The sequence below is a fragment of the Homalodisca vitripennis genome, chromosome 1, assembly GCF_021130785.1.
Source record: "Homalodisca vitripennis isolate AUS2020 chromosome 1, UT_GWSS_2.1, whole genome shotgun sequence".
NCBI classification, from domain to species: Eukaryota; Metazoa; Arthropoda; class Insecta; order Hemiptera; family Cicadellidae; genus Homalodisca; species Homalodisca vitripennis.
In genome coordinates, this window is record NC_060207.1 from 112,784,456 (window position 1) to 112,798,651 (window position 14,196).

At 34.3% G+C, this 14,196-nt stretch overlaps 1 protein-coding gene across 4 annotated transcripts in view; it reads right to left on the reverse strand.

Annotated features, from left to right (window-relative positions):
• Window positions 1-884: 884 nt before the first annotated feature.
• Window positions 885-14,196, reverse strand: part of LOC124369528 (D-arabinitol dehydrogenase 1-like) — a 51,679-nt gene continuing 38,367 nt past the window's right edge. For all 4 annotated transcript variants that reach the window (XM_046827567.1, XM_046827577.1, XM_046827553.1 and 1 more), the window contains exons 6-8: window positions 3,641-3,827; window positions 1,685-1,792; window positions 885-1,049 (exon numbers count right to left, since the gene is read on the reverse strand). In XM_046827567.1, the coding sequence (XP_046683523.1) occupies window positions 923-1,049; window positions 1,685-1,792; window positions 3,641-3,827 (422 nt within the window). In that variant the 3' untranslated portion in view covers window positions 885-922. The remainder of the gene's footprint in view (window positions 1,050-1,684; window positions 1,793-3,640; window positions 3,828-14,196) is intronic.

A 14,196-nucleotide genomic window follows, 5' to 3' on the forward strand; every position in this document is an offset into this window, starting at 1 on the left:
GAGGATGGCCACCAATTTAAAATAATTTAACAGCATCACATCTTTTGTATGCAGTACACCATTGTAAAGGGGACAGACGTAAAGCATGTTTGTGTAAACCATAACTTCAGTCTTTGTTTCCCATATATGGTAGATAAGAATATCAATTTGACATGTTAAATATTCATAAACCATATTTATGAACTACCTGAAGTCATGGATAGCGACTGAAAAAGATGTATATTGAAAAAACTTAAGGATGTACCTGAGGGTTCAAGATGATTCGAGCAAGTACAAACCATGTCACTGCACAGACATGCCCTGACTAACACATCTATAACATAACATGTCTGTAACCTCGCTTATTTGACATATAACTTTTTCAGTCGTCATCCATGATTTAGGTGAGTACATTGCCACATATTTATTAGATTAATAAACATTGTCTGTACGTAACGTATAACCTTATCATAACTTAAAGTTTTTTGACACCTGATAAAGGAGAGGATAAATTCCAATCTTCAAAATATAGTGTTCTACTTTTGTATCATTAATAATGATAAATGTCCAAAAATCTGTTGTCCTATCAAAATATCCAATACACCCATCGTCAATAATAACTTTAAACAAAGAATTGATGAACCTAATAGAGAACATATACAGAATATGTATAGTGCAGTACTTTAAAAAGTCTGTGTTGTGTAAAACAAGGATAATAAATTTTATTCATCTAATTCATGGATATTAATATGTGCATTTTTTTAATAAATAAATACCAGGTCTCAGAGAGTACCATCCACAAAGGATGAGATAAACATGAAAATATCTTAATCTTATCTTAATTTACTATTTTTTGCTTTGATGGATCCTTTGTTGTTAGTATATAATTAAAGAATTAGTCAACCTCATTAAAAAACGTATTATTATTTTGACAATTTTAATTTTAATCTAATTCTGAGGAAAAGTTGAAAACTGCCTTGGATATTTTTCCTTTCCTGAGAGAATCAAATGCCTCTTCATGTTTTTCTGGTGAAAACAGTTGCACTCCCAATTTCTCAAATTCCATATATCTGCAAAATAAGTAGAAAATCTTAAAACATTTCTTTCTAAATACAGTAACGAGTGATTTTCTTAGATTATATTTTATCACTTTCACTGTGGCTCTACAATGAGTGATCTCAAGTTGTTTAAACATCCAGCACACACTGTGGAATATGCCACAGTCAACATGTTAATAATGTGTAAATAATTTACAAAAATTTGATATAGCTTTTAATAATTTCAAATTTCATAGATAACACAAAAACGTGTTCTAAATATAAAAGAATAATCTCATCAAAGAATATTGTTTTAATTTAATTTTATTTGAATTTTTTTGGAAATGTCATTACTTGGGCATGTCCTAAGTATGGGTAATGAAGATCAATATAAACTTATAACTTATGTAACGCAATTTAAGAATTTTATTCTGTTTGTTCCGATGCCAAAAATTGACTGCACTTCTAAACAAAAGTAAATAACAATTTCTTAAAGGTTTAAATCACTTTAACATTGATTCACACATTTTGACAGCATCTTTTTTGTTCAAAATTCAAAATTGTTTAGATACGTTTTCCAGACCAGAAGACCTTAATTGGTGATTTTCAAATGATGTATTCCTATTACCTTATTTTTTTATTGTTTATTTTTTGGAAGTTGTACTTACCTGGAACCCATAGCGTTTATGAGATTGATAGCGTTTTGAAAACTGTATGGATTTAATGCAGAACCTACAATGCTCAGCTCTTTCAAAAACATGTCAAATGGTGATATTCTGCAACAAATAAAATCTATTAAAATGCAGTTAAGGTTACTGCAGTTTCAACACCATAGTGTCAGCATAAAACACATAAGTAAAAAATCAATAGAAAATTCATTACAAAAATATAAAACAGATTTTAAAACATTTTTAAACATTCAGAAGAAAACAATTAAAATAAAACACAGATGACCTCTGTGGTACATCACGCTTTTGTGGTTGTCATATAATTTCTAAAATTGTCATGGGAAATAAGACATATACCATTTATGATGTTCCAACTTACTGAGAGAATAGTGTACAGGTGTTTAAAGATGATTTAACTCAACGGTGGTGAAAAAACAGCAGTCAATAAAGAAAGTCAAATATGCTGTATTCTTTACGAGCAATGAACTGGTGAACAATATAAATTTGGAAGCATAGAGAACTGTCACAGAAAGTGGATACACTTAGCAATATTTGCCTGAAGTTTGCATGATTTACTCATTAAGAGATTTAATGCTGCACTGCAACCATTAAATGCATAACTGTATGGTGACTCTTGTTTTACAATAATAGTAGAGTTTATTAATTTATGGTTAGGTGTAAGAGAGGACTTAATAGTCCTAACCTCGCCAATTGAATATGTTTTACGTTATATTCAATAAAGACATTTTTCATTTCATTTCAACCATTGATCTCACACTTTTAGAATGTTTGAGAGAAAATGCCATCATAAAGATATAAAGTGCATCTTACTACTTTGGTCTTGCTATTATGTGATTTCTGGTAATTCTTCAACTTCAAATTTATTCATAGTCAGTTAAAAAATAAAGTGACTGGATGTTTTCAATATTTTGAAAATTCTACTTCAAATACATATTAACACAAGTGCAAGACACCTGATACACAATAATATACTAAGCACATTAGTGTTGGTTACTTTAAATATGTATGAATTTTATGAACATAGCACAAAAACTATCCTCTTATCTCAACACTTTTGGCATTACTATTATTTTTAATAAACATTATGGATGGAAATAAACATTAAAAGAAATAATAAATGAAAAGTGTAAGAAAAAATTTGTTGATAAAGTTCATGTGGAATAATAGATCTTAAATACTTATTTCAAATATGTATGGTAATTAAATAACTTTTGTTTTAAAGCCATTATTATAAACACATAAAAATCAAGAGGGAGATGGTTTCTTCCTGATAATGACACAAAAAACATGTACATTTTATTATTCTTTCTATTGTTTAATGTTTGGAGTGAACAAAAATAGGTTCACATTATTTAAACAAATTTGACACTTGATAAATAAATCCTGAAAACAAATTATTGTCTTTATTAAAAGCTAATTATTTTTCATTTCCCTGATAAGCATCCATGATGTATTCTCATCAATTGAGTTTATAACATCAATTAGGTATTCATCATTGAGTTATAAAAATTTTTCCTTCCATTGGCTCTTCCTGGTTGGGGATGGGATCCTGTCGTCACAACTATATACAGACTAAGTTTTTTAGATCAAGTAATAATTATTATAATACTTAGAATATATGATCATCTACATTCCTGTGTAAGTACCAACTATATTATTATTACGGAAGTTATATAGAATCATTTATAAAAAGTATTGTAATCACTAGGATGTATCTCAACTCACCGGGAGGAATCGTTTTAAGTTAAGTTAGTTTTTCGCAACCTTGTTCCTTTTAAAAAAACAGCTATATATCTCCAATAATTTAGGTTTATGCCTGGAATATATATAACTTGTAACTTACTTGATTTTCTTCTCATTTCTAAACCATGTTCAGATGATTTGGTACCATCCTTGAAGATAAAGAATGAACTGAACTTTTGGTTTATCACTCACCTTATTTTAGCCTCAGGGGAAGCCACGCCAAAGATGTACAATCTGCCGCAAGGATTTAACAAAGACATAGCTTCCTCCATGGCATGACAGCTACCACTGCAGTCTACACACAGGTCTACCCCCCACTGAGGATTACTGTCCTTCATGGCCTTCAGCTCCTCTGGGCTGCAGCACTTGAATCCTGTGTCTGCAGGCTAATCAGGTTAATTGTGTATGATTATAGAACTACGTGACAAGGTTTCCACTAGCTTTGAACCCGATTGTGATCTCAGCTCTAACTTATCAATACAAAGAGACAACCTAATAAATGCACCAAAGTCATCTTAGTGGGGAAACATAATTATCTGTAAGTAGTCTGTTACGTCTTATCTAGTGCAGTCATTGAAGCATTATTGCTCCGAATTTTTTTTACTGTGAACCGAATTGCATACAATTTTGGAATGAGGTTCATTTTAACTCTTAACTTCAAAAGTGAAAATGATTTGTACTCCGCAACCAACCACCCTGGGGGTGGTTGCCACCCCTTCTCGGGGGTGATTTTTTGTTTTTCAAAATAACCTTGGATATAGATAGAAGGCCCCTAATTTTAAGCAAAAAATCATCTATAAAGTTTTTTCGAAAAATCCAATACTTTTTCTAATTATTGGCAATTGAAATTCGCAATTTTTTCACGTTTTTTTCATCGTTCTTTTGCAAATATATCCAAAAAATATACGTTTTTAAATATCGAAAATTGTATAAAAAACAAAATTGTAGCAGGTAAAAAAATGAACAATTTGGTTATTTATAAAGTAATCTAAGTGCAATATTAAGGTAGATATTAAAGATCAAAGCCCGTTTTTTATTTTGTCCTGAAATTAAATCGATGTGGTCAATGCCATCTAGCGGCAAGCAGATGCATTTTAGGCATTCTAATAAAAAATTGTTTTGTAGTGCTTGAAATAAACTTTAAAATGAGCACTATTAAAAGTCTTTTGCACGTAAAATAAGTGAGCTGTATTGCAAATAAGAGGAGCATCTTAAAGTTTTTTTCTTTTTAAATCAATGGGTTTCATAAGTGCCATTTCCACCAAAATTAAAATTAATCGTATTCCGCCTAGAATTAACTTTATTATAAAGAGTTTGATAGATTTTATCAGTTTGGCTGCTTCAGGACACATATGTTTCAAAAAGTCACGATTAAAAACAAATTCAAATTTTAAAAAACCACCTTTTTTCATAATATCCCTCAAAAATGAGGACAGATACGTATAAAATTGTATGAATGAAAAAATTAGGTATGTTTCTGACAAACAATTTGGTGTTTTTGTTTTTTCTGTCAAACAAAAATTGACGTAGATATGATTGTTTAAAGAGCGCGTGGTAGCGCAATCACAGCCTCTCTTAAGCCCTTTAACCCTTCAACCGTTTGAGAAAAAGGTTTTTTTACTATATATTGCAATAAAGGATGTTGTAGCTCTCTTAAGTACCTTTACAATGGTTTTTTTATAAATTGGGATAGCATGAAAATTGAAGGAGTTATGGTCCAAAAACTGATCATATTTTTTTTCTACTTAGTAAACTGAAAATTTCGGAGTGTGAATATTTGGAGCAATGTGAAAGTACGCAGTATAATAGAGACCCAAAACTATTGTAATGTGTATATATATATACATAATATGGCTAATATATTTTGGAAACGTAGGCATGAATACACACCAACGTTCTTATATGTATATATAACACATGTGAGTAAAATTTATATAATTTGTAAATATTTTATTCAATAAATGGCAATTTTAACTCTAAATTAAATTATTTTTAAATATGTAATCATATATATTTACGGTTTTTAATTTATGGGTAGTTTTAAGGGTAGAAACTTAAGAATAATGATAATCATTTTCGAGAGTGTGGAATAATATTTAAAATCCTTTTCATTTTATAAAAAAAATGTTTAACAATTTTTTACCAAGGGGTAGTTTTCAAGGGTTGAAAGGGGGTTAATAATTTGATAATTATCACAGAGAATATAAAAAATATTTCTTACCTCTATATTTACATCTTTTTATGTTTGTACCAAAGTAGTTTTTGTGATTTTTTCAATTTAGGGGTTGTTTGCAAGGGTTGTAAGATTTTCAAGGGATTGAAAATGATTTTAATATGAGGTAATTGTGTTATAAAACACTTTACAATTTCACCACTTACTATTAGACATGTTTTTCTAGCGATAAAAATGGCTCAATGTCAATTTTTTCCATTAAGGGGTTGTTTACACCCCTTAAAAAATAATAGGCGGAGTTCAGATCATTTTCACTTTTGAAGTTAAGGGTAAGATGAGCCTAATTCCAAAATTTCATGCAAATCGGTTCACAGTAAAAAAATTTGGAGGTAAGACGTATTTTATTTTTCGCTTCAATGACTGCACTAATCGTGTTATGTTCGTTCATAAAACTTACCAACTTAAATAGATTCCGTCATCAATTTATTTTTCGATCACTTTGTTCTTTGAAAACAAACTTTCTGCATATTAAACATTCTTGATAAAAATGTTAGAATAAAAAAGTATGTTATTTGTAAAGTCGTAGTTAAACTTCATGTCAAACTGTAAAGGAATAACGTTATAAAGAGTAAAAAATTACAAAATATTATTTTTAAAAGCCTACTCAAAGTTAATTACCCGAAACCACACATACAGTGTGAGTTAAAAGTATGGATACACTCTGTTCAGTTTTTAAATGGATAAAGATGGAATGGATTTCCCAAAATGGTATTTTGGGGGGGGGGGTGGCTCAAAATTTTTAAATCTACATATCCATTAAGTGACACCTCATTTGAAAGGTCTTGATAAAAGAAGAAGAACAGTGGAAACTAGAGCTTTCTATCTTAACCCAGTGCACAATGGCAGCTCATTGAATCATGCATGATTCATCTATTTTTAAATGGGCAATGATCAAAGCAAAGAAATGGGAGTCTGCTGATCACAATGAAAAAAGCTAGTCGTGAACTAACTAAACTGCAAGATAAGATCGCTAAAAAATTTGTTGATGAAAACAAATGTCGGACAACAGAAGATGTGAACAAGTGGCTAATTGATGAGGAAGAAGAAACGTACAGATTATGACAGACTACGAAATTATGGAAGATGAGTTGAGTAGAAAAGAAGAGGAAGACGCTGATAGAAGAGAGGAAGCGTCCATTCTTGACACAATCAGCAACAATGTTGCGATGAATGGCTTTGCAACTTCTGCGAAATGGGCAGAAGACAATGACGTGTCACTTAATGGGTCTTTACATTTAAAGATTTTGAGCCCCCCCTCCAGATCCCTTTTTGGGGAAATGGGCAAAGTTGTAACAGTTACTATAAAGCTCACTTCTATTTCCTATAAAGGTGTTCCGAGTTCTATCCCTCCATCAAAAACTAAACAAAGTGTATCCATACCTTTAACTGACACTTGTATGTGTAGTTTCGGGTAATTAACTTCGAGAAAGCTTTTTAAAATAATATTTTGTAATTTTGTACTCTTTATAACATTATTCCTTTACAGTTTGAATGAAGTTTAACTGCGACTTTGAAAATGACATACTGTTTTATTCTAACATTTTTATCAAAAATGTTTAATATGCAGAAAGTTTGTTTTCAAAAGAACAGAGTGATCGAAAAATCAATTTATCATGGAATGTATGCAGTATAAAAGTGTTTCATCTTCAATTTCTTAATCATTAAAATCATAATCATCACTTAGTCATCATATTATTTGGTGATTCAGTTTTAGTGACACTTTTATTATTTTGAAACCCAATATAAGTATTTGATGATAGCTATTAGTTACAACTAAATATTACATATTGAGGTACATAAGCATATGAAATATTATTTAGTGATTCAAATTAGGAGACATATATAATTTTTAAGAACACATATTATTTCAGTTCGATCACTGACAATCCATAAATTTATACCCCACACTGCTTATTTATTTTATTTTATAGTGTTTGGTACAAACATAATATTTTTTTTATTTACAGATACAAGGCCAAACATATCACAGAGCAGGTTCACTGTTACCAGTGTCAGATAGCAACTACAAATTCCTGCAAATTTATTTTATGGGGAATTCACCACAAGAAATTAATCTGTGTTGTGCAAATGACAATTTAGTAAACAGGTCTATTGTAGAACAATTACAAACTTTATTTCATGAACACAATCAGTTGATTATATTGTTTAAAACTGTACTGGATCTGATGCCATCTGATAATCACAAAATTGTAATCAGAGCTGATAAAACACCTGCGGGTCAACATGCAAGACGTTTTAATGCACCAACTATTGATGAAGTTGCTATCGTGGTAGTTGGAGAAAACTTGGAACCCCGTGATATTGTTTTACATCGTCGGAATGATCAATTACAACGTATAAAGGAAACACACCGCTCATATGATGCACTGCAGTATCCCATTATATTTTGGCAAGGTGAAGATGGCTATGATTTCTCAATAAAAATTATAAATCCCATTACAGGTAATTAAAATATTAGTATGTTTAGCTATGGCGATAATATCTCAGTCACTATATTATGTTTTTTAATTTTATATTTCAATGTTATTAAAACAAAATCTATTTACAAGTTCTGAAACCAACAAAAAGGTCAGTTCAATGAACTATTATTCATACCGCCTAATGATTCGGGAAAATGAAGACAATCACATATTGAAATGTTGGCGATTATATCATAAATATGTTGTTGATATGTATGTTAAAATTGAAACGGAGAGATTAACATTCATCAGGTTGAATCATACCAAACTCCGATCTGAAGAGTATATTCACCTTCGAGATGCGATTAATACTGATGGAAATGCACAGAATGTTGGTCGGATGACTATTCTTCCAGCAACATACATCGGAAGCCCTCGACATATGCACGAATATGCTTAAGATGCCATGTTGTATGTTCGTCATTATGGTACAGCAGATTTGTTCATCACATTTACATGCAATCCGCACTGGATAGAAATCAAGCAGGAGTTATTCCCTGAGCAATCACCCATTGATCGTCATGATATTACAGCCAGAGTCTTTAGACAACAGTTGAAATCTTTAATGGATTTCATCGTAAAACATTTTGTGTTTGGTGAGACACGCTGCTGGATGTATTCTGTGGAGTGGGAAACGGGGATTGCCACATGCACACATTTTGATTTGGTTGGTTGAAAAGATAAGGCCAAATGAAGTTGATGCAGTGATATCAGCTGAAATCTCTAATGTAGAAGTAGATCCTGGATTGCATGAGGTAGTTATAAAAAACATGGTCCCTGTGGAACTCTTAATCAAAATTCACTGTGTATGATGGATGGTAAATGCAATCAACAATTGTCAAATTAAGTCAACAAGATATTGAAATAGATAATTGTTGGGTTGTTCCTTATTCACCCATTTTATCAAAGACCTTCAAAGCACACATCAACGTTGAATCTTGCCATTCAGTAAAATCTATTAAATACATTTGAAAATATGTAACCAAAGAGAGTGATAAGGCTGTGATTGGAATTGGTGCAGAGAGTTTCAATGATGAAGTTACCCAATACCAAATGGGCCGCTATGTTAGTAGTAATGAAGCACTAGTACTAACACTAGTGCTATGTTAGTAGTAGTGAAATATGTGGCGAATATTTTCTTTTCCTATTCATGAGAGACACCCTTCTGTTGTTCACTTAGCTGTGCATTTAGAAAATGGACAAAGAGTGTATTTTACAGCACAGAACGCAGTACAAAGAGCTGCTCAGCCACCATCTACTACATTAACCAGTTTTTTGAGACATGCCAAAACGATGATTTTGCACAAACATTGCTATATTCTGAAATGCCAAAATATTATACTTGGAATCAATCCTCAAGGAGATTTATACGACGGAAACAAGGAAACCCAGTTCCAGGATACCCAGATGTGTATTCCACTGCTGCGATTGGTCGAATTTATTCAGAACATCCAAGCAATGATGAATGTTTTTATTTACGACTGCTATTAGTCAATGTAGGCCTACGTGGACCAAAATCATTCCAACATTAACGAACTGTTGATGGTGAATTGTGTGGATCTTACAGAGAAGCCTGTCAATGTTTGCAATTGCTAGAAAATGACGCTCATGATCAAACTCTCAATGATGCAGTAATATCATCACATACTCATCAAATACGAACATTGTTTTCTATAATCATATCTACATGCTTCCCATCAAACCCAATTGATTTGTGGATCAAGTACAAAGATTATATGTGTGATGATATTTTGTATCAAATGCGGAATAGAATGGCAAATCCAAATATACAAATCAGTAAAGAGATTTACAACGAAGCATTGATTTCAATTGAGGACATGTGCTTGATGATGTCAAACAAACTGCTAATTCAATTAGGTCTGGCCGTGCCCAATCGTCCAATGCATGATGCTTTTAACCAAAAGTTGCATCGAGAAAAACTGTATGAATTAATTCAAAAAAATCTTCCACTGTTGAATGAACAACAGAAGTATGTATTTGATACTCTTATGAAAGTAACAAATGATGAAACTGGAAGGATTTACTTCTTAGATGCACCTGATGGTACAGGAAAAACTTCTTTGATTTCATTAATATTAGCAACAGCAAAATAAAATTGCACTTGCACTCGCTTCGTCGGGAATCGCAGCAACTTTGCTTGAAGGTGGTTTAAGAGCCCATTCAGCACTAAAATTGCCATTAAATATGCATAGCAATTGACACTCCAACTTGCAAAATTTCGAAGAACTCTGCAATGGCCAAGGTTTTGCAGCAATGTAAATTGATTGTTTGGGATAAATGCACGATGGCACATGAAGCATCTTTGGAGGCTTTAGACAGAACCTTAAAAGATCTACAGAGCAATCATAACCGATCTGGTTGTGCAATGATTTTATTAGCAGGAGATTTCACATTGCCAGTGATTCCACGATCAACGCCAGCTGATGAACTCAATGCATGTCTAAAGTCCTCCAATTTGTGGAAACACGTTAAAGTACTTCATTTAAGCAAGAATATGCGTGTCGAGTTGCAAAATGACTAATCTGAAAACATATTCTCTAAACAACTCATTGACAATGGTAATGGCAAATTTCCTATAGACGTGTTGACTGGCTGCATTATCTTTCCTCAAAGTTTTGTCAGTTAACTCGATCAAAAGACGAACTTATTCTGAAGGTGTTTCCGGATGTTTCTCAAAATTAGAGAAACCATGATTGGTTGAGCGAACGAGCTATATTGGCTTCAAAAAACATAGATGTAAATGAATTAAATTTCAAAATTCAAGAACAAATTACAGGCGAATCGAGGATATATATATATATATATATATATATATATATATCCTTTAAAATATAACTAAATTCTTTATTGACCAAAACTTTTATACATATACTAATATTTATTTTATTTTACTTTTAACCATATAAATTTTGTACTAAGTTTTACTCAGCTGATATTTGTTTTAAACTGTTGATTCATACCTGATGATGGCATCTTCGATGTCGAAAGGCCTCGTGGTAAAATACAAAAATTATTGGAGAATTGTGTTTTCTTTTGTTTTTATAATAGAAAATTGATATTTCGAATAAGAAGAGCTCCTCCTCCTTCATTACAGTATGTTGTATTTAAAAGAGAATATACCTGATTGGTACATGCCATGGTATTGATATCCATAACCAAACCGTAAGGCAAAGGCGCCTGTTAGTTACCTCTCCCCTTTCCGACCATCGTCTTCCTATTTTCTTTGTGTCAGATGACGTGCCGCAATACTGCAGGAAGTGCCGACATTGGTTTTCCCCCATCTTCCACCTCTCCTGACGCGTGTAACATATATAGAATTCTTGGTTCTGTGCAGTGACATTGCTTGGATTCATTCTCACCAGTCTTGAGTGTATGCTGATGTTGTGCTTGTCAGGTATACGCTTTTTTTTCCTTCCTGAGGGAAGAGGACAGTTTGTCCCCGCACTTAGTCCTAAAAAGGACCTTTGCGCCTCCCTTACTTTAATTTGTGCCCTCAAAGACCGAGGCTTTTGCAAAAACCAATCAGATTTAAGGGCTCCTGTTCTCTAATGTCCTTGGGGCTGAGGAGATATGCTCCCAAGTATCTTTTCCTAGTCTCTACAATGGCAGGACAATCCAACCAAATGTGCTCCGCTGACTCCTCCTCTTCTCCACAGAGTCTACATTCGTTGCTCTGACTAAGGCCTACCTTCATAAGGTGCTTCCTCAGAGGGCCATGTCCTGTCAACATTCCTAATATCAGTCTTATATCCTCCTTATTCTGGTCTAGGACAGCTGTCCACCCTTTAGCGTAAGGAGAGATTAACAATTTGGATAGTCTTAAACCTGAGGCTCTACTCCAATTCTCGTGTTTTGTCCTCTTTTCCCAATCTTTGACCAGAGCTTTAATGTTGGAGAAGGCTATCCCACAACCTGGCTCAGGCCCCACCAATGTGGATTCTGCTCCCTTTTTGGCGAGGATGTCCGCTTTTTCATTCCCATGAATACCTTCATGACCCGGTACCCAACCGAGTGTTACTCTGTTATTTGTTGCCAGCTCTGCTAGAGCATTCCTGCATTCCCAGACCGCTTTCGAATCAATCGAACAGGTATCCAGTGCCTTCAGTGCAGCCTGACTATCAGAAAGTATTAGGTATGATAATCCTTTTGTCCTCAATTGTGTGAGTCTTCTGGAACATGAGTCTATTGCCATGACCTCCGCCTGAAAAACCGTGGCATGTCTTCCTAGGGGCACAGCCATGTCGACTCCAGGTCCACGTATTCTGTATCCTGCCCTAGAGTCTAGGAGTGAACCATCATTGAAAAACTTCAGGACTCCTTTTGTAGGGTAGGCCTCCCTTTTAATCCATTTCTCCCTACTTCCGATCGAGACTGTGTATGGTTTTTCAAAGGAGTATTTCTTAACCATAGCATCTGATACTTTGGTTAGCATTTCAGCCTCAGGAAAATTTTCCAATATTTTCATGTGGCCTTCTAAGGAGGTAGCATTTATTACCTTTGTTCCTAAAAGCTTCATTGCGCTCATCGCAGCTGTTCTCATCACCTCCTGGCCAAGAGGAGTGTAACCCAGGACCGCTTCCATTGCTAGTGTTGGACAGGAGCTCATCGCTCCCATGATGCTTAAGCAAGCTAACCTTTGAAGACTCTGTAGCCTTTTTGCAGCTGTTGTTTGTTCTACCTTCGGCCACCACACTAAGGCAGCATATGTGACCATTGGTTTTATTATGGTTTCGTAAATCCAATATATCATTTTGGGTTTGTCCCCATTTAAATCCAAAAAGTCTCTTACAGGCCCCAAGGGCCATTATTGCTTTGGATATCCTGTTTCTAATATGGGAGTTCCAAGTGAGCTTTTCATCCAGGATTAAACCCAGGTACTTCACTTCCTTTGTTTGGTTAATGCTGATTCCCTCCAGGACAGGTTGTGCTAGCTGGAATTTTCTTTTCCTGGTAAAGGTAATCGTATTTGTTTTTGATGGGTTGATCCGCAGACCTTCCCCATGACACCAATTACTTATGAAGTTAAGTTCTGTTTGTATTAGGCGTTCCAGCCTGCCTTTGTTTTTTCCTTTAATCATAAGCACTAGGTCGTCCTCGTAACATAGTAGCCTTATTCCCCTCTTCTCTGCTTTGCTTAGGAGATCATCCACTACCATCGCCCACAGGAGAGGAGACAAGACTCCCCCCTGGAGGCACTTAGCTTTCTTCCACCTGTCTGCTTTTTAGGAGGGCTACTATCCATTTGACTACATCTGGGGAAACTCCAAAACGTTCCATCGCAGTCTCCATGGATTGATATGCTACTCGGTCGAAAGCTCCTTCAATGTCCATAAAGACGCTGACTAGGGCTTCCTTTTTTCGAAGGTATTCTCCACCTCTCTCACTAAACTGTGGAGAGCAGTGGTGGTTGATTTTCCTTCTATGTAGGCGTGTTGTGTGGGACTAAGTGGGTGTTCCAGTAATATTACGTCCCTTATGTGTCTATTTATTATTTTTTCCATAGTTTTCACCATGAAGGAGGTTAGGCTTATGGGTCTGTACGAACTGGGTTTTGTTGGATCCCTGTCGTTCTTCCGCAAAAACACCACTAGTGCTATCCTCCAGTTCTTTGGTATGTATCCTAAGGCGAAACTGCTTCTAAACAGAATGCTAAGAGTATTTAATAGTATATCCAGCCCCTCTTGAAGAAGGGCTGGAAAAACTCCATCCGCCCCAGGAGATTTAAATGGCTTAAACGATCTTATAGCCCATTTAATTCTTTCATGTGTGAATAGTCTGTTAGACTGCTGTCTGGCTTTTGTCACCTCCCGACTGGATCCCCCCTGATTAGAGAATATGTATCCTTATTTCGAGTTAGGTGACCCCCCGGGAAGTGTGTCTCCAGAAGTAGTTTTAAGGTCTCCTTCCTGTTCATTGTTAGGTCTCCATTGTCCTTTGCTATGTCCCCATAGGATTAGTATGCTCCGTTTGGAGAGTTTTTTGAAGCCTGGATGCCTCGGGAAGACTGTTAATGT